This window comes from Salvelinus fontinalis, chromosome 14, assembly GCF_029448725.1.
Source record: "Salvelinus fontinalis isolate EN_2023a chromosome 14, ASM2944872v1, whole genome shotgun sequence".
NCBI lineage: Eukaryota > Metazoa > Chordata > Actinopteri > Salmoniformes > Salmonidae > Salvelinus > Salvelinus fontinalis.
The window spans coordinates 36424355-36449035 of NC_074678.1; the positions used below are offsets into that span (position 1 = coordinate 36424355).

A 24681-nucleotide genomic window follows, 5' to 3' on the forward strand; every position below is an offset into this window, starting at 1 on the left:
TAGGGTGTCAGGTAGGGTGGAGGTGATATGATCCTTGACTAGTCTCTCAAAGCTCTTCATGATGACGGAAGTGAGTGCTACGGGGCGGTAGTCGCTTAGCTCAGTTACCTTAGCTTTCTTTGAAACAGAAACAATGGTGGCCCTCTTGAAGCATGTGGGAACAGCAGACTGGGATAGGGATTGATTGAATATGTCCGTAAACACACCAGCCAGCTGGTCTGCGCATGCTCTGAGAACACGGCTAGGGATGCCGTCTGGGCCGGCAGCCTTGCCAGGGTTAATCAAATCAAATCAAATGTATTTATATAGCCCTTCTTACATCAGCTGATATCTCAAAGTGCTGTACAGAAACCCAGCCTAAAACCCCAAACAGCAAGCAATGCAGGTGTAGAAGCACGTTAACACGTTTAAATGTTTAAATGTTCCAATATTTTAGTCATCAATATTTACATGTGTTTTTGGGGAAGGGGGGGGGCGAGGGGAGGCAGGTATATACATGTAGCAGTATAATAGGAGTCTGGTAGCAGCAGTTGTGATGTGGAGAATCAGAGCAGGTGGTCAGTCCAGTTCAAGTGTTCAGCAGTCTGATGGCTTGTCGATAGAAACTCTCTCTGAGCCTATTGGTATCAGACCTCATGCTCCGATATCGTCTGCCCGACGGTAAGGGAGAGAACTGGAGTGTGGCTGGGGTGTGTGGGGTCCTTGATGATGCTGCATGCCTTCCTCAGGCATCGTTTCATGTAGATCTCCTGGATGGGTGGAAGAACTGGGCCGTCTTCACCATCCGCTGGAGGGCCTTGCGGTCACGGATGGAGCAATTTCCGTACCAGGCTGTGATGTAACCGGTCAGGACACTCTCGATGGTGCAGCGGTAGTATTTGGAGAGGACTCGGGGTGGCATACCGAATTTCTTCAGACACGTTAGGAAGTAAAGACGCTGTTGCGCCCTCTTGACACGAGTGGTAGTGTTGGTCCATGAGAAGATCTCAGTGATGTGGACGAAGAGGACTGTTAATGTGGGTTGGGGCATGTCCCCATCCTGTGATACCATCTGTTGGGTACATGGAGTACAAACATGGCCATAGTGAAGAAACAGAGAGGATGTCATCTACAGGACGGTATCGACAGGAGCATAGTAGGTGAACAAAGCCCTGTGTTCTACACAATGTGATTTAGCTATCATACAGTAGTCATCGCTGTCCTCCTCAGTGTCCTGTGTTCTACACGATGTGATTTAGCCATCATACAGTAGTCATCGCTGTCCTCCTCAGTGTCCTGTGTTCTACACGATGTGATTTAGCCATCATACAGTAGTCATCGCTGTCCTCCTCAGTGACCTGTGTTCTACACGATGTGATTTAGCCATCATACAGTAGTCATCGCTGTCCTCCTCAGTGTCCTGTGTTCTACACGATGTGATTTAGCCATCATACAGTAGTCATCGCTGTCCTCCTCAGTGACCTGTGTTCTACACGATGTGATTTAGCCATCATACAGTAGTCATCGCTGTCCTCCTCAGTGCCCTGTGTTCTACACGATGTGATTTAGCCATCATACAGTAGTCATCGCTGTCCTCCTCAGTGACCTGTGTTCTACACGATGTGATTTAGCCATCATACAGTAGTCATCGCTGTCCTCCTCAGTGCCCTGTGTTCTACACGATGTGATTTAGCCATCATACAGTAGTCATCGCTGTCCTCCTCAGTGCCCTGTGTTCTACACGATGTGATTTAGCCATCATACAGTAGTCATCGCTGTCCTCCTCAGTGCCCTGTGTTCTACACGATGTGATTTAGCCATCATACAGTAGTCATCGCTGTCCTCCTCAGTGTCCTGTGTTCTACACAATGTGATTTAGCCATCATACAGTAGTCATCGCTGTCCTCCTCAGTGTCCTGTGTTCTACACGATGTGATTTAGCCATCATACAGTAGTCATCGCTGTCCTCCTCAGTGTCCTGTGTTCTACACGATGTGATTTAGCCATCATACAGTAGTCATCGCTGTCCTCCTCAGTGTCCTGTGTTCTACACGATGTGATTTAGCCATCATACAGTAGTCATCGCTGTCCTCCTCAGTGCCCTGTGTTCTACACGATGTGATTTAGCCATCATACAGTAGTCATCGCTGTCCTCCTCAGTGTCCTGTGTTCTACACGATGTGATTTAGCCATCATACAGTAGTCATCGCTGTCCTCCTCAGTGTCCTGTGTTCTACACGATGTGATTTAGCCATCATACAGTAGTCATCGCTGTCCTCCTCAGTGTCCTGTGTTCTACACGATGTGATTTAGCCATCATACAGTAGTCATCGCTGTCCTCCTCAGTGTCCTGTGTTCAACACGATGTGATTTAGCCATCATACAGTAGTCATCGCTGTCCTCCTCAGTGTCCTGTGTTCTACACGATGTGATTTAGCCATCATACAGTAGTCATCGCTGTCCTCCTCAGTGTCCTGTGTTCTACACGATGTGATTTAGCCATCATACAGTAGTCATCGCTGTCCTCCTCAGTGTCCTGTGTTCTACACGATGTGATTTAGCCATCATACAGTAGTCATCGCTGTCCTCCTTCCTCAGTGTCCTGTGTTCTACACGATGTGATTTAGCCATCATACAGTAGTCATCGCTGTCCTCCTCAGTGTCCTGTGTTCTACACAATGTGATTTAGCCATCATACAGTAGTCATCGCTGTCCTCCTCAGTGACCTGTGTTCTACACGATGTGATTTAGCCATCATACAGTAGTCATCGCTGTCCTCCTCAGTGTCCTGTGTTCTACACGATGTGATTTAGCCATCATACAGTAGTCATCGCTGTCCTCCTCAGTGTCCTGTGTTCTACACGATGTGATTTAGCCATCATACAGTAGTCATCGCTGTCCTCCTCAGTGACCTGTGTTCTACACGATGTGATTTAGCCATCATACAGTAGTCATCGCTGTCCTCCTCAGTGACCTGTGTTCTACACGATGTGATTTAGCCATCATACAGTAGTCATCGCTGTCCTCCTCAGTGACCTGTGTTCTACACGATGTGATTTAGCCATCATACAGTAGTCATCGCTGTCCTCCTCAGTGCCCTGTGTTCTACACGATGTGATTTAGCCATCATACAGTAGTCATCGCTGTCCTCCTCAGTGCCCTGTGTTCTACACGATGTGATTTAGCCATCATACAGTAGTCATCGCTGTCCTCCTCAGTGACCTGTGTTCTACACGATGTGATTTAGCCATCATACAGTAGTCATCGCTGTCCTCCTCAGTGCCCTGTGTTCTACACGATGTGATTTAGCCATCATACAGTAGTCATCGCTGTCCTCCTCAGTTCCCTGTGTTCTACACGATGTGATTTAGCCATCATACAGTAGTCATCGCTGTCCTCCTCAGTGTCCTGTGTTTTTAATTAGCGACTTCACAAGGAAACATGGTATGTAGAATTGTAGGCTTTGAGATGATTCCACAACAGATTCCCTCTGTCTTTCTTTTCTTACGTTCTTTTTGCCATACACAGTCCTTATAGAAATACAATTCAATCGCTGCGTTTTGAAGCCCTGTAATTAAGAGCCTCTTTGTGTTTTGGAGAGAAACGTTTAACCTGAAAACCTGTCAGCAGCTTCTGGAACGCCTCTGTATTATAAGATTATTGTGTAAGCTATTTAAGACGTTTGAGCTGTCCTCCCCTCCTCCCTCCATTCCTCCACTCCACTCTCTCACATGAAGAAAATATTCAGCAGCTGTGTTCCATTTAGTAAGCCACCACTTCTTGGAGTGTATTGTTTGATGAAGGGAGAGAAAGAGAAAGAACGAGAGAGAGAGAAATAAAGAGAGAAAGAGAAACACAGAAAGAGAGGGAAAACTGCCTAAAACAGCATACAGGCTACTCTCAGTGGGATGTTACTGTACTTACTGCAGTATAACCAGATTACCGTCTCAGCTCAGAGAAATAGATCCATTATGCAGTTTGAGTATTAGAGTGTTGAGTTAATTGATTTCTGTGCGGGCGGTTGCAGGGCAGGATGGCGGGCGGCGTGTATTAACGCTTTAATGGAATGTGAAGTTGAGCACATGGAGCTGGGAGTTCTAGCAGCCGACGGGTGGGACGTGGGAGAGAGGTCCTCTCTGGTGTTATCTGACAGAACAATCCTGGAATCACATTAGTGCTCTGGGTTCAGCTCCACCGTTACATCAGTGGGATCACTGCTAAACTGTGCCGGTGTCTCTCAAATCCTTAGTCATAACTCGACAGCACCCAAGTCCCTCTCCTGATAATGCCAGTATTAGTCTCTATCCTGTTGCTCTTAGCACAACGTTGTCAGAACGTTGGAAGGACATTAGGATAAATGTAACAGGCCTTGATCGTGTTGGCTCAGCTCTGCTTTAAAAGATGTCACCTGCAAGAGGCTGATAGCCATGAAAGATTCCGTCGTTCTGCCCCTGAATAAGGCAGTTCCTAGGCCGTCATTGTAAATAAGAATTTGTTCTTACCTGACTTGTCTAGTTAAATAAAGGTTAAATATTTTTTTTTAAAGATATAGCACTTCAACTCAGTGATTTTTTTTTTACTGATCGGTTCATTTATAATCAGTAGGTTTTGTTATCCTTCGGCTTCCAACCACACCTGCACACCATTTTTTTTATAAATGTTTGTACCTGTAGTGGTGTTTATCACTTGTTTTCTTTGGTGCAAATAAATTCAACAAAATTAAACTGAATATTCAACACAGACCTACCACAGACACTAAATGTTTAGCAGGTTTAACAATAATTTAGTCACTTATGAAGAAGATGACCAGCACTCGCAAATTAAGTTTATTTCGATGTATTTTTAAATCAGCAGTCACGTGTTTTGGCCAGCAAGTCAGTCTGTCAGACAGAAGCTGCTATCTCTACAGCCTTCGCTCGGCTGAGGGATATTTTAGCTACGCTACACATTCCATATCAATTCATTACCGCCTCATTTCACGGCCCATGAATCACTGCACTGGCGTGTTGGCGAGGGGGGAGGCATGTTGGGGGGGGGGGGGGGGACCGTCGTTTCGGGCTGTTAGCATTCGTTTGAAAGGGTTCAGGTTTGATTAGCCATGTTTATTGGCCTGTGATGTTGTAAACGCCTCCCCTGTCATAGTGATCTAGCATGCTGTTCTGTCAATGTGTGTTTAGAAGCAGGTTACATATGTCTGTCAGTGAGTGGATTATTTCCAGGCTGCACCCAGCTAATGTGGGACTTTCTCTCTGTGTTTCTCTGGCTGTGTTTCTCCTTGTTTGTGTCTCTGTCCATGTTCCTGTCCATGTCTGTGTCTCCCTGTCCATGTCTGTGTCTCCCTGTCCATGTCTGTGTCTTCCTGTCCATGTCTGTGTCTCCCTGTCCATGTCTGTGTCTCCCTGTCCATGTCTGTGTCTTCCTGTCCAAATCTGTGTCTCCTTGTCCATGTCTGTCTCCCTGTCTATGTCCCTGTCCATGTCTGTGTCTCCCTGTCTGTGTCTCCTTGTCCATGTCTGTCTCACTGTCCCTGTCCATGTCTCTGCATCCCTGTCCGTGTCTCTGTCTCCGTCCCTGTCTCTGTCTCTGTGTCCATGTCCCTGTCTCCGTCCCTGTCTCGGTGCATCACTGTCCGTGTCCCTGTCTCCGTCCCTGTCTCTGTCTCTGTGTCCATGTCCCTGTCTCCGTCCCTGTCTCTGTGTGTCCATGTCCCTGTCTCCGTCCCTGTCTCGGTGCATCACTGTCCGTGTCCCTGTCTCCATCCCTGTCTCTGTGCGTCCATGTACCCTGTCTCCGTCCTTTTTCGCGCCCCTATTCGTGTCCCTCCAGCATTTGTGACTCTGCTGAACGGTGACCAGGCTCAGGATGCCATCCGCTCCCTCCACCAGAGCATCGTGCGTAGCCGGGACATCACGGTGCAGCTCCAGCCCACAGACAGTCTGCTGTGCCTCACCAACCTGCCCCACACCTTCACCGCCCAGCAGCTGGAGGAGCTGGTCCGTTCCTACGGAAACATCGAGCGCTGCTTTCTGGTCTACAGCGAGCTCACCGGACACTCCAAGGGCTACGGCTTCGTGGAATACATGAAGAAGGACTCAGCGTCACGGGCGCGGTCGGAGCTGCTGGGGCGACCAGAGGGGGACCGTGCGGTTATGGTCCAATGGACAGATGTGAACCAGTTGACTGCAGGTCACCACCTCCACTCTAAGTGCCTCTGTGTGGACCGGCTGCCCCAGGAGTACGACTCAGAAGAGCTGACCCTCCTGTTCTCAGACAGATACAAGCCTGTCTTCTGCCAGGTCAGTCTGAGGTGGAGTACTTGGTGTGTGAGTGTGTGGGGTGGGGGGTTGTGTGTGTGGGGGGGTTGTGTGTGTGTGTGTGTGTGGGGTGGGGGGTTATGTGTGTGTGTGGTGTGCATGTGCGTGTTCCACCCCTCCTATCTTCCATCCCTCCACTTCCTCTCATCCACCCATCCTCCATCTCCCTGTAACCTTCCACTTGTCCCACACAGCTATCAATACACCTACATTATGAAATTACCATGATGCCTCCTAGCTGTTGCAGAACCAGCAGGCTATGCTATGACCTATGCTTCAGCATCGTGTGTGTGCTTGTGTGTGTGTGTGTGCTTGTGCGTTTGTGTGTGTGTGTGTGTTGTGAACAGATGATAAGCTATAGATCTTCTCCTACACACTGCCATACCCACAGTATCCGTCCTAATGGTTTCATATACATAACTCCCATAATGCACAGATCCCATAACTCACACATCCCATAACTCACACATCCCATAACTCACAGGTCCCATAACTCACAGATCCCATAATGCAAAGAACACATAACTCACAGTTCCCATACCTCACAGATCCCATACCTCACAGATCCCATACCTCACAGGTCCCATACCTCACAGATCCCATACCTCACAGATCCCATACCTCACAGGTCCCATACCTCACAGGTCCCATACCTCACAGATCCCATAACTCACTTATCCCATAACTCTCAGGTCCCATAACTCACAGGTCCCATACCTCACAGATCCCATAACTCACTTATCCCATAACTCCCATGTCCCATAACTCCCAGGTCCCATAACTTCCAGGTCCCATAACTTCCAGGTCCCATAATGCAAAGAACACATAACTCACAGTTCCCATACCTCACAGATCCCATACCTCACAGATCCCATACCTCACAGGTCCCATACCTCACAGATCCCATACCTCACAGATCCCATACCTCACAGGTCCCATACCTCACAGGTCCCATACCTCACAGATCCCATAACTCACTTATCCCATAACTCTCAGGTCCCATAACTCACAGGTCCCATACCTCACAGATCCCATAACTCACTTATCCCATAACTCCCATGTCCCATAACTCCCAGGTCCCATAACTTCCAGGTCCCATAACTTCCAGGTCCCATAACTCCCAGGTCCCATAACTCACATATCCCATAACTCACATATCCCATAACTCACATGTCCCATAACTCTCAGGTCCCATAACTCCCAGGTCCCATAACTCCCAGGTGCCATAACTCTCAGGTCCCATAACTCCCAGGTCCCATACCTCACAGGTCCCATAACTCCCAGGTCCCATACCTCACAGGTCCCATAACTCTCAGGTCCCATACCTCACAGGTCCCATACCTCACAGATCCCATACCTCACAGATCCCAACCTCACAGGTCCCATACCTCCCAGATTCCATACCTCCCAGGTCCCATACCGCACAGATCCCATACCTCACAGATCCTACTCCTCACAGGTCCCATACCTCACAGGTCCCATACCTCCCAGATTCCATACCTCCCAGATTCCATACCTCCCAGATCCCATAACTCACAGGTCCCATACCTCACAGGTCCCATACCTCACAGATCCCATACCTCACAGGTCCCATACCTCACAGGTCCCATACCTCACAGATCCCATAACTCACTTATCCCATAACTCTCAGGTCCCATAACTCCCAGGTCCCATACCTCACAGATCCCATACCTCACAGGTCCCATACCTCACAGGTCCCATACCTCACAGATCCCATAACTCACTTATCCCATAACTCTCAGGTCCCATAACTCACAGGTCCCATACCTCACAGATCCCATAACTCACTTATCCCATAACTCCCATGTCCCATAACTCCCAGGTCCCATAACTTCCAGGTCCCATAACTCCCAGGTCCCATAACTCACATATCCCATAACTCACATATCCAATAACTCACATATCCCATAACTCTCAGGTCCCATAACTCCCAGGTCCCATAACTCCCAGGTGCCATAACTCTCAGGTCCCATAACTCCCAGGTCCCATAACTCCCAGGTCCCATATCTCACAGGTCCCATAACTCCCAGGTCCCATACCTCACAGGTCCCATAACTCTCAGGTCCCATACCTCACAGGTCCCATACCTCACAGATCCCATACCTCACAGATCCCAACCTCACAGGTCCCATACCTCCCAGATTCCATACCTCCCAGGTCCCATACCGCACAGATCCCATACCTCACAGATCCTACTCCTCACAGGTCCCATACCTCACAGGTCCCATACCTCCCAGATTCCATACCTCCCAGATTCCATACCTCCCAGATCCCATAACTCACAGGTCCCATACCTCACAGGTCCCATACCTCACAGATCCCATACCTCACAGGTCCCATACCTCACAGATCCCATACCTCACAGATCCCATAACTCACAGATCCCATAACTCACAGGTCCCATACCTCACAGGTCCCATACCTCACATATCCCATACCTCACAGGTCCCATACCTCACAGATCCCATACTTCACAGATCCCATACCTCACATATCCCATAACTCAGAGGTCCCTTGACCTTAGGCTCCTTTCCTATTCTAACTGTTACCACATACAGTCTTACTCACCTCTCTGTCTACCCTCTCTGTTCAACCCAATATAAAATACACATACAGTCTTACTCACCTCTCTGTCTACCCTCTCTGTTCAACCCAATATAAAATACACATACAGTCTTACTCACCTTTCTGTCTACCCTCTCTGTTCAACCCAATATAAAATACACATACAGTCTTACTCACCTTTCTGTCTACCCTCTCTGTTCAACCCAATATAAAATACACATACAGTCTTACTCACCTTTCTGTCTAGCCTCTCTGTTCAACCCAATATAAAATACACATACAGTCTTACTCACCTCTCTGTCTACCCTCTCTGTTCAACCCAATATAAAATACACATACAGTCTTACTCACCTCTCTGTCTACCCTCTCTGTTCAACCCAATATAAAATACACATGCAGAAGGCCCTTAAACCCTCCACCCTAAACCCTCAACCCCCACCCTCACCATCATCCCTCTGCAGTGCACTAAGGGCTCTCCTCCTCCCTAAACCCTCCACCCTCACAATCATCCCTCTACAGTGCACTAAGGGCTCTCCTCCACCCTAAACCCTCCACCCTCACCATCATCCCTCTGCAGTGCACTAAGGGCTCTCCTCCACCCTAAACCCTCCACCCTCACCACCATCCCTCTGCAGTGCACTAAGGTTCCTCCTCCACCCTAAACCCTCCACCCTCACCACCACCCCTCTGCAGTGCACTAAGGTTCCTCCTCCACCCTAAACCCTCCACCCCCACCACCATCCCTCTGCAGTGCACTAAGGGCTCTAATCCACCCTAAACCCTCCACCCCCACCACCATCCCTCTGCAGTGCACTAAGGTTCCTCCTCCACCCTAAACCCTCCACCCCCACCACCATCCCTCTGCAGTGCACTAAGGTTCCTCCTCCACCCTAAACCCTCCACCCCCACCCCCACCACCATCCCTCTGCAGTGCACTAAGGGCTCTCCTCCACCCTAAACCCTCCACCTCCACCCTCCCTCTGCAGTGCACTAAGGTTCCTCCTCCACCCTAAACCCTCCACCCCCACCACCATCCCTCTGCAGTGCACTAAGGGCTCTCCTCCTCCCTAAACCCTCCACCCTCACCATCATCCCTCTGCAGGGCACTAAGGGCTCTCCTCCTCCCTAAACCCTCCACCCTCACCATCATCCCTCTGCAGTGCACTAAGGTTCCTCCTCCACCCTAAACCCTCCACCCCCACCACCCTCCCTCTGCAGTGCACTAAGGGCTCTCCTCCACCCTAAACCCTCCACCCCCACCATCATCCCTCTGCAGTGCACTAAGGGCTCTCCTCCTCCCTAAACCCTCCACCCCTACCACCCTCCCTCTACAGTGCACTAAGGGCTCTCCTCCAGCCTAAACCCTCCACACCTACCAACCTCCCTCTACAGTGCACTAAGGGCTCTCCTCCACCCTCAACCCCCACCCTCACCATCATCCCTCTGCAGTGCACTAAGGGCTCTCCTCCACCCTAAACCCTCCACCCTCACCACCCTCCCTCTGCAGTGCACTAAGGTTCCTCCTCCACCCTAAACCCTCCACCCCCACCCCCACCATCATCCCTCTGCAGTGCACTAAGGTACCTCCTCCACCCTAAACCCTCCACCCCCACCATCATCCCTCTGCAGTGCATTAAGTTTCCTCCTCCACCCTAAACCCTCCACCCCCACCATCATCCCTCTGCAGTGCACTAAGGGCTCTCCTCCACCCTAAACCCTTTACCCTCACCATCATCCCTCTGCAGTAAACTAAGGGCTCTCCTCCTCCCTAAACCCTCCACCCCCACCACCCTCCCTCTACAGTGCACTAAGGGCTCTCCTCCACCCTCAACCCTCCACCCTCACCATCATCCCTCTGCAGTGCACTAAGGGCTCTCCTCCACCCTCAACCCTCCACCCTCACCATCATCCCTCTGCAGTGCACTAAGGGCTTTCCTCCTCCCTAAACCCTCCACCCCCACCACCCTCCCTCTGCAGTGCACTAAGGTTCCTCCTCCACCCTAAACCCTCCACCCTCACCATCATCCCTCTGCAGGGCACTAAGGTTCCTCCTCCACCCTAAACCCTCCACCCTCACCATCATCCCTCTGCAGTGCACTAAGGTTCCTCCTCCACCCTAAACCCTCCACCCTCACCATCATCCCTCTGCAGTGCACTAAGGTTCCTCCTCCACCCTAAACCCTCCACCCTCACCATCATCCCTCTGCAGTGCACTAAGGTTCTTCCTCCACCCTAAACCCTCCACCCCCACCACCATCCCTCTGCAGTGCACTAAGGGCTCTCCTCCACCCTAAACCCTCCACCCTCACCATCATCCCTCTGCAGTGCACTAAGGGCTCTCCTCCACCCTAAACCCTCCACCCTCACAATCATCCCTCTACAGTGCACTAAGGGCTCTCCTCCACCCTAAACCCTCCACCCTCACAATCATCCCTCTGCAGTGCACTAAGGGCTCTCCTCCACCCTAAACCCTCCACCCTCACCATCATCCCTCTGCAGTGCACTAAGGGCTCTCCTCCACCCTAAACCCTCCACCCTCACAATCATCCCTCTACAGTGCACTAAGGGCTCTCCTCCACCCTAAACCCTCCACCCTCACAACCATCCCTCTACAGTGCACTAAGGGCTCTCCTCCACCCTAAACCCTCCACCCCCACCATCATCCCTCTACAGTGCACTAAGGGCTCTCCTCCACCCTAAACCCTTCACCCTCACCATCATCCCTCTGCAGTGCACTAAGGTTCTTCCTCCACCCTAAACCCTCCACCGTCACCATCATCCCTCTGCAGTGCACTAAGGTTCCTCCTCCACCCTAAACCCTCCACCCCCACCATCATCCCTCTGCAGTGCACTAAGGGCTCTCCTCCACCCTAAACCCTCCACCCTCACCATCATCCCTCTGCAGTGCACTAAGGGCTCTCCTCCACCCTAAACCCTCCACCCTCACCATCATCCCTCTGCAGTGCACTAAGGGCTCTCCTCCATCCTAAACCCTCCACCCTCACCATCATCCCTCTGCAGTGCACTAAGGGCTCTCCTCCACCCTAAACCCTCCACCCTCACCATCATCCCTCTGCAGTGCACTAAGGGCTCTCCTCCACCCTAAACCCTTTACCCTCACCATCATCCCTCTGCAGTGCACTAAGGGCTCTCCTCCTCCCTAAACCCTCCACCCCTACCACCCTACCTCTACAGTGCACTAAGGGCTCTCCTCCACCCTCAACCCTCCACCCTCACCATCATCCCTCTGCAGTGCACTAAGGGCTCTCCTCCACCCTAAACCCCCCACCCTCACCATCATCCCTCTGCAGTGCACTAAGGGCTCTCCTCCTCCCTAAACCCTCCACCCTCACCATCATCCCTCTGCAGGGCACTAAGGTTACTCCTCCTCCCTAAACCCTCCACCCCCACCCCCACCACCATCCCTCTACAGTGCACTAAGGGCTCTCCTCCACCCTAAACCCTCCACCCCCACCACCCTCCCTCTGCAGTGCACTAAGGTTCCTCCTCCACCCTAAACCCTCCACCCCCACCCTCACCATCATCCCTCTGCAGTGCACTAAGGTTCCTCCTCCACCCTAAACCCTCCACCCCCACCCCCACCATCATCCCTCTGCAGTGCACTAAGGTTCCTCCTCCTCCCTAAACCCTCCACCCCCACCCCCACCATCATCCCTCTGCAGTGCACTAAGGTTCCTCCTCCACCCTAAACCCTCCACCCCCACCATCATCCCTCTGCAGTGCACTAAGGTTCCTCCTCCACCCTAAACCCTCCACCCCCACCACCATCCCTCTGCAGTGCACTAAGGTTCCTCCTCCACCCTAAACCCTCCACCCCCACCACCATCCCTCTGCAGTGCACTAAGGGCTCTCCTCCACCCTAAACCCTCCACCCCCACCACCATCCCTCTGCAGTGCACTAAGGTTCCTCCTCCACCCTAAACCCTCCACCCCCACCACCATCCCTCTGCAGTGCACTAAGGGCTCTCCTCCACCCTAAACCCTCCACCCTCACCATCATCCCTCTGCAGTGCACTAAGGGCTCTCCTCCACCCTAAACCCTCCACCCCCACCACCATCCCTCTGCAGTGCACTAAGGGCTCTCCTCCACCCTAAACCCTCCACCTCCACCCTCATCCTCATCTCTCTGCAGTGCACTAAGGGCTCTCCTCCACCCTAAACCCTCGACCCCCACCATCATCCCTCTGCAGGGCACTAAGGTTCCTCCTCCACCCTAAACCCTCCACCCCCACCCTCACCATCATCCCTCTGCAGTGCACTAAGGGCTCTCCTCCACCCTAAACCCTCCACCCCCACCCCCACCACCATCCCTCTGCAGTGCACTAAGGGCTCTCCTCCACCCTAAACCCTCCACCACCACCATCATCCCTCTGCAGTGCACTAAGGTTCCTCCTCCACCCTAAACCCTCCACCCCTACCACCATCCCTCTGCAGTGCACTAAGGGCTCTCCTCCACCCTAAACCCTCCACCCCCACCCCCACCACCATCCCTCTGCAGTGCACTAAGGGCTCTCCTCCACCCTAAACCCTCCACCACCACCATCATCCCTCTGCAGTGCACTAAGGTTCCTCCTCCACCCTAAACCCTCCACCCTCACCATCATCCCTCTGCAGGGCACCAAGGTTCCTCCTCCACCCTAAACCCTCCACCCCCACCATCATCCCTCTGCAGGGCACTAAGGTTCCTCCTCCACCCTAAACCCTCCACCCCCACCACCCTCCCTCTGCAGTGCACTAAGGTTCCTCCTCCACCCTAAACCCTCCACCCCCACCATCATCCCTCTGCAGTGCACTAAGGTTCCTCCTCCACCCTAAACCCTCCACCCCCACCATCATCCCTCTGCAGTGCACTAAGGGCTCTCCTCCACCCTAAACCCTCCACCCTCACCATCATCCCTCTGCAGTGCACTAAGGGCTCTCCTCCTCCCTAAACCCTCCACCCTCACCATCATCCCTCTGCAGTGCACTAAGGGCTCTCCTCCTCCCTAAACCCTCCACCCCTACCACCCTCCCTCTACAGTGCACTAAGGGCTCTCCTCCACCCTAAACCCTCCACCCTCACCATCATCCCTCTGCAGTGCACTAAGGGCTCTCCTCCACCCTAAACCCTCCACCCTCACCATCATCCCTCTGCAGTGCACTAAGGGCTCTCCTCCACCCTAAACCCTCCACCCTCACCATCATCCCTCTGCAGTGCACTAAGGGCTCTCCTCCACCCTAAACCCTCCACCCTCACCATCATCCCTCTGCAGTGCACTAAGGTTCCTCCTCCACCCTAAACCCTCCACCCCCACCACCATCCCTATGCAGTGCACTACGGGCTCTCTTCCACCCTAAACCCTCCACCCTCACCATCATCCCTCTGCAGTGCACTAAGGGCTCTCCTCCACCCTAAACCCTCCACCCTCACCATCATCCCTCTGCAGTGCACTAAGGGCTCTCCTCCACCCTAAACCCTCCACCCTCACCATCATCCCTCTGCAGTGCACTAAGGTTCCTCCTCGACCCTAAACCCTCCACCCCCACCACCATCCCTCTGCAGTGCACTAAGGGCTCTCTTCCACCCTAAACCCTCCACCCTCCACCCTCACCACCCTCCCTCTGCAGTGCACTAAGGGCTCTCCTCCACCCTAAACCCTCCACCCTCACCATCATCCCTCTGCAGTGCACTAAGGTTCCTCCTCCACCCTAAACCCTCCACCCCCACCACCATCCCTATGCAGTGCACTACGGGCTCTCTTCCACCCTAAACCCTCCACCCTCCACCCCCACCACCATCCCTCTGCAGTGCACTAAGGGCTCTCTTCCACCCTAAACCCTCCACCCTCCACCCTCACCACCCTCCCTCTGCAGTGCACTAAGGGCTCTCTTCCACCCTAAACCCTCCACCCTCCACCCTCACCATCATCCCTCTGCAGTGCACTAAGGTTCTTCCTCCACCCTAAACCCTCCACCCCCACCACCATCCCTCTGCAGTGCACTAAGGGCTCTCCTCCACCCTAAACCCTCCACCCCCACCACCATCCCTCTGCAGTGCACTAAGGGCTCTCCTCCACCCTAAACCCTCCACCCCCACCACCATCCCTCTGCAGTGCACTAAGGGCTCTCCTCCACCCTAAACCCTCCACCTCCACCCTCACCCTCATCTCTCTGCAGTGCACTAAGGGCTCTCCTCCACCCTAAACCCTCGACCCCCACCATCATCCCTCTGCAGGGCACTAAGGTTCCTCCTCCACCCTAAACCCTCCACCCCCACCCTCACCATCATCCCTCTGCAGTGCACTAAGGGCTCTCCTCCACCCTAAACCCTCCACCCCCACCCCCACCACCATCCCTCTGCAGTGCACTAAGGGCTCTCCTCCACCCTAAACCCTCCACCACCACCATCATCCCTCTGCAGTGCACTAAGGTTCCTCCTCCACCCTAAACCCTCCACCCCTACCACCATCCCTCTGCAGTGCACTAAGGGCTCTCCTCCACCCTAAACCCTCCACCCCCACCCCCACCACCATCCCTCTGCAGTGCACTAAGGGCTCTCCTCCACCCTAAACCCTCCACCACCACCATCATCCCTCTGCAGTGCACTAAGGTTCCTCCTCCACCCTAAACCCTCCACCCTCACCATCATCCCTCTGCAGGGCACCAAGGTTCCTCCTCCACCCTAAACCCTCCACCACCACCATCATCCCTCTGCAGTGCACTAAGGTTCCTCCTCCACCCTAAACCCTCCACCGCCACCATCCCTCTGCAGGGCACTAAGGTTCCTCCTCCACCCTAAACCCTCCACCCTCACCATCATCCCTCTGCAGTGCACTAAGGGCTCTCCTCCACCCTAAACCCTCCACCCTCACCATCATCCCTCTGCAGTGCACTAAGGGCTCTCCTCCTCCCTAAACCCTCCACCCTCACCATCATCCCTCTGCAGTGCAATAAGGGCTCTCCTCCTCCCTAAACCCTCCACCCCTACCACCCTCCCTCTACAGTGCACTAAGGGCTCTCCTCCACCCTAAACCCTCCACCCTCACCATCATCCCTCTGCAGTGCACTAAGGGCTCTCCTCCACCCTAAACCCTCCACCCTCACCATCATCCCTCTGCAGTGCACTAAGGTTCCTCCTCCACCCTAAACCCTCCACCCCCACCACCATCCCTATGCAGTGCACTACGGGCTCTCTTCCACCCTAAACCCTCCACCCTCCACCCCCACCACCATCCCTCTGCAGTGCACTAAGGGCTCTCCTCCACCCTAAACCCTCCACCCCCACCACCCTCCCTCTGCAGTGCACTAAGGGCTCTCTTCCACCCTAAACCCTCCACCCCCACCACCATCCCTCTGCAGTGCACTAAGGGCTCTCCTCCACCCTAAACCCTCCACCCCCACCACCATCCCTCTGCAGTGCACTAAGGGCTCTCTTCCACCCTAAACCCTCCACCCCCACCACCCTCCCTCTGCAGTGCACTAAGGGCTCTCCTCCACCCTAAACCCTCCACCCCCACCATCATCCCTCTGCAGTGCACTAAGGGCTCTCCTCCACCCTAAACCCTCCACCCCCACCACCCTCCCTCTACAGTGCACTAAGGGCTCTCCTCCACCCTAAACCCTCCACCCTCACCATCATCCCTCTGCAGGGCACTAAGGGCTCTCCTCCACCCTAAACCCTCCACCCCCACCACCCTCCCTCTACAGTGCACTAAGGGCTCTCCTCCACCCTAAACCCTCCACCCCCACCACCCTCCCTCTGCAGTGCACTAAGGGCTCTCCTCCACCCTAAACCCTCCACCCCCACCATCATCCCTCTGCAGTGCACTAAGGTTCCTCCTCCACCCTAAACCCTCCACCCCCACCATCATCCCTCTGCAGTGCACTAAGGTTCCTCCTCCACCCTAAACCCTCCACCCCCACCATCATCCCTCTGCAGTGCACTAAGGGCTCTCCTCCACCCTAAACCCTCCACCCCCACCACCCTCCCTCTGCAGTGCACTAAGGGCTCTCCTCCACCCTAAACCCTCCACCCCCACCATCATCCCTCTGCAGTGCACTAAGGGCTCTCTTCCACCCTAAACCCTCCACCCTCACCATCATCCCTCTGCAGGGCACTAAGGGCTCTCCTCCACCCTAAACCCTCCACCCCCACCCCCACCACCATCCCTCTGCAGTGCACTAAGGGCTCTCCTCCACCCTAAACCCTCCACCCCCACCACCCTCCCTCTGCAGTGCACTAAGGGCTCTCTTCCACCCTAAACCCTCCACCCCCACCACCATCCCTCTGCAGTGCACTAAGGGCTCTCCTCCACCCTAAACCCTATGATCACCACTAGTCTGCTGCCTCTAGAGCCTTTATTATTGCATTTTTTTTAAATTCTTATTTTCAACAAGATCAGCTTTCATGAGGTGTTTGCATCATTGCTTGTTTTGTACCTTTTTTTGCTGTAAAAATAATAATTAGGCTATCTTTATCATTTTTTAAACTAGATTAATATCATACATTCTAAGTTAGATCACATTTACATTATATACAGTACCAGTCAAAAGATTGAACACCTACTCATTCCAGGGTTTTTCTTTATTTTACATTGTAGAATAATAGTGAAGAAATTAACACTATGAAATAACACATATGGAATCATGTAGCAACCAAAAAAGTGTTAAACCAATCAAAATGTATTTTATATTTGAGATTCTTCAGAGTTGCCACTCTTTGCCTTGATGACAGCTTTCCACACTATTGGCATACCGTACTGTATATATATCAAAAGGTAAGAACTTCCCATTGTTCATCCCTCCTCGTTTCGTTTCGATGGTTCTTCTCCATTTCAGTTCCATTCTAATTTGTTTAAAAGCGTTCTATCCTCCGGCAGTAGTGCTTGAGAGTGACTCCTCTAGTACTGTAGTGCTAAATGAATTAAAGTCTCCATCCTTACAGTGACTGTCAAAGCCTCGCTCGGTGTGCGTCGGGTCACCCTCTCACAAATAAAGGGCTACTGAGTGGCGCAGCGGTCTAAGGGACTGTATCTCAGTGCTAGAGGCATCATTACAGACACCCTGGTTCGAATCCAGGCTGTATCACAACTGATTTGGAGTCCTATAAGGTTGTTCACAATTGGCCCAGCGTCGTCCGGGTTTGGCCGGTGTAGGCCGTCATTGTAAATCAGAATTTCTTCTTCACTGGCTTGCCTAGTTAAATAAAAAAATAAAAAATAAGCAGGAGGCAATCTAAGAATGCCAGGCCCATTAGAAAGCTATGTGTTATTAGCAGGTAAATGACAGCAGAGAGAAGTCTCTCTTTCGCTCTGTGTGTGCCCCCCTTTCTCTTTTTCTGTGGCTAGAGACCGGACAGAGCTCTGGGAAAAAACGGTATACTACATGAGTCATCAGTGATAAAGCAGGGTACCTGTAAGAGGAGAGGAGTGGTTACATTTGGTGGAGTTAGGAGGGATTAGGTGGGGTTAGGAGGGGGTAGGAGGAGTTAGGAGAGGGTAGGAGGGGTTAGGAGGAGTTAGGAGAGGTTAGGAGAGGTTAGGAGGAGTTAGGAGGGGTTAGGAGGAGTTAGGAGGGGTTAGGAGGAGTTAGGAGGAGTTAGGAGTGGTTAGGAGGGGTTGGGAGATGTTAAGAGGGGTTAGGAGGAGTTAGGAGAGGGCAGGAGGGGTTAAGAGGGGTTAGGAGGAGTTAGGAGGGGTTGGGAGATGTTAAGAGAGGTTAGGAGGAGTTAGGAGAGGTTAGGAGGGGTTAGGAGAGGATAGGAGAAGGTAGGAGAGGGCAGGAGGGGTTAAGAGGGGTTAGGAGGAGTTAGAAGAGGTTAGGAGGGGTTAAGAGGGGTTAGGAGGGGTTAGGAGAGGTTAGGAGAAGTTAGGAGAGGGCAGGAGGAGTTAGGAGGGGTTAGGGTGCCCTTGTTGTCGGTCTGTGTGACAGCAGTAGACTTCCAGGGCCCTATAGAGGAGAGACTTTGAAGACCACAGAGTGACCGTTCCGTGACCGGGGACATGGTTGCCCTGTCACAACTGTCAGTGAGAGGAGAGGAGATGCCACACTTGCCTGATTGACAGGCTGGGACAGAGGAGATTAGGAGGAGAACTGTGTCAGAGTAGCAGTCTGTGAGAGAACAGGATGTCAATGAGAGTGTGTGGCTGAGAGTGTGTGGGTGACAAAGTGTTGTGGATGTAATGGATGACTGGTGTGGGCCGAGGAGGGTGAAGATGATTTATTTGGAAGAGATTTTTGCCCTTTTTGAAAAGACTGTACAGGCATATACTGCAGACAAACACACACATGCACGCACGTGCATAACGATGGTGTGGTGTCAGGAAAATAACCTCACACTCAACGTCAACAAAACAAAGGAGATGATCGTGGACTTCAGGAAACAGCAGAGGGAACACCCCCCTATCCACATCGACGGGACAGTAGTGGAGAAGGTGGAACGTTTTAAGTGCCTCAGCGTACACATTAAGGACAAACTGAAATGGTCCACCCACACAGACAGCGTGTGGGTGGCTGTCTGTTCAACCTCAGGAGGCTGATGGCTTTGGCTTGTCACCAAAAACACTCACAAACTTTTACAGATGCACAATCAAGAGCATCCTATCGGGCTGTATCACCTCCTGATTTGGCAACTGCTCCGCCCACAACCGTAAGGCTCTCCAGAGGGTAGTGAGGTCTGCACAACGCACCACCGGGGGCAAACTACCTGCCCTCCAGGACACCTACACCACCCGATGTCACAGGAAGGCCAAAAAGATCATCAAGGACAACAACCACCCGAGCCACTGCCTGTTCACCCCGCTATCATCCAGAAGGTGAGGTCAGTACAGGTACATCAAAGCTGGGACCGAGAGACTAAAAAACAGCTTCTATTTCAAGGCCATCAGACTGTTAAACAGGCATCACTAACATTGAGTGGCTGCTGCCAACATACTGACTCAAATCTCTAGCCACTTTTATAAGAAAAAAAATTGGATGTAATAAATGTATCACTAGTCACTTTAAACAATATCACTTTATATAATGTTTACATACCCTACATTACTCATCTCATATGTATATACTGTACTCTATACCATCTACTGCATCTTGCCTATGCTGCACGGCCATTGCTCATCTATATATGTATATGTACATATTCTAATTCATTCCTTTACACTTGTGTGTATAAGGTAGTTGTTGTGAAATTGTTAGATTACTTGTTAGATATTACTGCATGGTCTGAACTAGATGCACCAGCATTTCGCTACACTCGCATTAACATCTGCTAAACATGTGTATGTTTAACATATATCAATAACATTTGATTTGCTTTAATTTGCTTTAATTTGCTTTGATTTCACTCTCTTTTAGAGTTAAGCAAGATAGAGTGGAGATTGCCTGTTTGCTAAGTCCCACTCATAACAAGCCAGAAACACATCCACAACACTTTGTCTCCCACACACTCTCAGCCGCACACTCTCAGCCAACACACTCTCAGCCAACACACTCTCAGCCACACACTCTCAGCCACACAGGGGAGCCTGGGGATCCGGCGAAGGCTTGACAGCCTGACGAGCCGGCTGAGGCATGTCAACCTGTAGTGGCTCCCGGACCCAACGTCATTCCACCTGACACAAAAAAACTAAAAACACTCCCTGATGCTTCCCTTAAGTGAGCCATTATTCTGTAACGTTGTGCTCTGAGAGTCAAGCTCAGAGAGTAAGTGTTTTAATAAATAAACACAACCTATTACAAAATAAGGAACACGGACAACGTACAGAACTGACACAGAAACAGAAACAATATCGCCGGGGAAGGAACCGAAGGGAGCGACATAAATAGGGAAGATAATCAGGGGAGTGAAGGAGTCCAGGTGAGTGATGACGGTGACAGGTGTGCGCCATCACAAGTAGCCTGGTGTACTAGAGGCCGGAGAGGGAGCACACATGACATTACGTTACTGCCTTATTCCCTCATCAATCTACACACAATAACGCATAATGAAAAAGCAAAACAGATTTTTAGAAATGTTTGCAAAATGTTTTAAATAAATAATAATATTATCACATTTACATTAGTAGTCAGACCCTTTACTCAGTACTTTGTTGAATCAGTGATTACAGCCTTGAGTCTTCTTGGTTATGAAACTACAAGCTTGGCACATCTGTATTTGGGGATTTTTTCCCCGATTCTTCTCTGCAGATCCTCTCAGGCTCTGTCAGGTTGGATCGGGAGCGTCGCTGCACAGCTATTTTCAGGTCTCTCCAGAGATGTTCGATCAGGTTCAAGTCCGGGCTCTGGCTGGGCCACTCAAGGACATTCAGAGTCCCGAAGCCACTCATGCGTTGTCTTTGCTTTGTGCTTTGGGTCATTGTCCTGTTGGAAGGTGAACCTTCGCCCCAGTCTGAGGGCATAGGCCCACCCACTTGGGAGCCAGGCCCAGCCAATCAGAATTAGTTTTTCCCCACGAAAGGGCTTTATTACAGACAGAAATACTCCTCAGTTTCATCAGCTGTCCGGGTGGTGATGTGGGATTTGGAGGTCCTGGGCTGGCGTGGTTGCACGTGGTCTGCGGTTGTCAGGCCGGTTGGATGTACTGCCAAATTCTCTAAAATGATGTTGGAGGCGACTTATGGTAGAAAAATGAACATTCAATTCTCTGGCAACAGCTCTGGTGGATGTTCCTGCTGTCAGCATGCCAATTGCTTGCTCCCTCAAAACATCTGTGGCATTGTGTTATGTGGCAAAACTGCACATTTTAGAGTGGCTTTTTATTGTCCCCAGCACAAGGTGCACTGTTGTAAGGATCATGCTGTTTAATCAGCTTCTTGATATGCCACACCTGTCAGGTGGATGGATTATCTTGGTAAAGGAGATAATGGACATATTTTGAGTCAATTGGAGGTGTACCTGTGGATGTATTTCAAATCCTACCTTCAAACTCAGTGCTTCTTTGCTTGACATCATGGGAAAATCAAAAAGAATCTGCCAAAAAATTGTGGACCTCCACGAGTCTGGTTCATCCTTGGGAGCGAATTCCAAACACCTGAAGGTACCACGTTCATCTGTACAAACAATAGTACGCAAGTATAAACACCATGGGACCGCGCAGCCGTCATACCGCTCAGAAAGGAGACGCGTTCTGTCTCCTAGAGATGAATGTACTTTGGTGCGAAAAGTGTAAATCAATCCCAGAACGACAGCAAAGGACCTTGTGAAGATGCTGGAGGAAACAGGTACAAAAGTATCTATATCCACAGTAAAACGAGTCAGACTACGGTTTGCAACTGCACATAGAGACAAAGATCGTACTTTTTGGAGAAATGTTCTCTGGTCTGATGAAACAAAAATAGAACTGTTTGGCCATCTTTATGTTTGGAGGAAAAAGGGGGAGGCTTGCAAGCCGAAGAACACCATCCCAACTGTGAAGCACGGGAGTGGCAGCATCATGTTGTGGGGTTGCTTTGCTGCAGGAGGGACTGGTGCACTTCACAAAATAGATGGCATCATGAGGCAGGAAAATTATGTGGATATATTGAAGCAACATCTCAAGACATCAGTCAGGAAGTTAAAACTTGGTCACAAATGGGTCTTCCAAATGGACAATGACCCCAAGCATACTTCCAAGTTGTGGCAAAATGGCTTAAGGACAACAAAGTCAAGGTATTGGAGTGGCCATCACAAAGCCCTGACCTCAATCCTATAGAAAATTTGTGGGCAGAACTGAAAAAGCGTGTGCGAGCAAGGAGGCCAGGAGGAATGGGCCGAAATTTACCCAAGTTATTGTGGGAAGCTTGTGGAAGGCTACCCGAAACATTTGACCCAAGTTAAACAATTTAAAGGCAATGCTACCAAATAGTAATTGAGTGTATGTAAACTTCTGACCCACTGGGAATGTGATGAAAGGAATAAAAGCTGAAATAAATCACTCTACTATTATTCTGACATGTCACATTCTTAAATAAAGTGGTGATCCTAACTGACCTAAGACAGGGAATTTTTACTTGGATTAAATGTCAGTAATTGTGAAAAACTGAGTTTAAATGTATTTGGTTAAGGTGTATGTAAACTTCCGACTTCAACTGTACATGATCCTTGGTATGACCATCTTAAAACATTTTCGTATGTTAACTTCGTGCAACAACAGGGTCATCAAATTAAGATCCTACACCTGTATGTGTCCATTCCCAGACATTGGTGTTAGCTCAGTAAGACTGAGGTAAATGACTTGCCAGAGACATGGAGCATATGACAGTGTGCATGAGCGTGTGTGTATACTGTAGAAAGTCTATAGAGGACCATGTGGCACGGCTGTGAAGGTCTGAGCACATATCCTGCTCTCTCTTTCTCGCGGTGCGTGTGTCTGTGTGTCTGTCTGTCTGTATGCCTGTGTGCACTGCTCTTTGTTTATGTAACAAGACTGATTCACTATGACATATCTGTTCCTGGTGCGTGCGTGCGTACACACACACACTCACTCACTCACTCACTCACTCACTCACTCACTCAATATGACTCATTAGGAAAGTTTTTTGGCCAGCTTCATAAACAGTGGAAAGAGCTGTACTGATGACATCACAGAGGGGTTCCGTACCGTCGAGTAGCAGAGTCGACAGACCATGATGGACACAGAAAGATGTGGATAATAAACACTACACACACACACGTGCACTTTACACACATACACACATGTCCACAGTAGCTGGCCTTTCATGTGATTATGATGTTGAAGAGGCAGAAGTAACCTTAACCTGAGGAGGAGATAAAATGCCAGAGTCTCAATTATATCATAGAGGGCATGGTGGGGGTGATGGGTCTCTCTGTAAATGGGTTAGTCTTTATGTCAACACTGGACATGGACCAGGGAGGGAGGGAGGGAGGGAGGGAGGGTGCCATCACAGCAGCAAGATTTGTGACCTGTTGCCACAAGAAAAGGGCAACCAGTGAAGAACAAACACCATTGTAAATACAACCCATATTTATGCTTGTGTAATGTTTACAGTTAATTTGTATTGTTTATTTCACTTTTGTATAATATCTACCTCACTTGCTTTGGCAATGTTAACACATGTTTCCCATGCCAATAAAGCCCCTTGAATTGAATTGAAATTGAGAGAGAGAGAGAGAGAGAGAGAGGTCACTGGCTCATTGGCTCATTGGAAGTGCAGAGCCCATTTATGATTGGATGAGTGCAAGAGAAAGAGAGAGTTTTTACCTGTTAAACCATAATTAACTTATGTAGATGTCTCTGTGTATGTCTCTGTGCTGGTGTCCGTTGTGAGGGTTTGGTTTCCCGCTCAGCTGCTTGACACCCAACTAAATGACAGTCACAACTTCCTGTACTATAAATAAAGCTCTCAGTCATACCAGGCATTTTTTAAACACGCACGCACGCACGCACGCACGCACACACGCACACACACACACACACACACATGATTGTGCAGAAGGTGAATGAACATAACAGCTTGATGTGTATATGTGTGTGCATCTCTCTCTCTCTTTGTCACTCATTCTCTCTCTCTTGCTTTGCAAACATCACTCACTCACTGGAATGACATATGTGTGTTCTATGTCCCTTCCTCATTCCCTTCCTCAGGGTGTTGAATTGGTAGACTGGTAAGGAGGAGAGGAAGGTCATTTATTTCCATAGAGTATGGCTAATGTATTCTGATGGCCTATCGACCTCCTCCTCCACAGCTCTGCTCCTCAGACTGGGGGGACTGACAGACGAGTGGGAGTGGAGGAGAGGAAATGTGGGGTGAGAGGATGGGGGATAAGCAACAACTGACTCATGAGTCATGACTGAACTCTTATGAGA

At 50.8% G+C, this 24681-nt stretch overlaps 1 protein-coding gene across 3 annotated transcripts in view; it reads left to right on the forward strand.

Annotated features, from left to right (window-relative positions):
* The window catches only part of raver2 (ribonucleoprotein, PTB-binding 2), a 297302-nt gene that overhangs the window by 124637 nt on the left and 147984 nt on the right, over nucleotides 1-24681 (forward strand). For all 3 annotated transcript variants that reach the window (XM_055861584.1, XM_055861585.1, XM_055861583.1), the window contains exon 3: nucleotides 5806-6275. In XM_055861584.1, the coding sequence (XP_055717559.1) occupies nucleotides 5806-6275 (470 nt within the window). The remainder of the gene's footprint in view (nucleotides 1-5805; nucleotides 6276-24681) is intronic.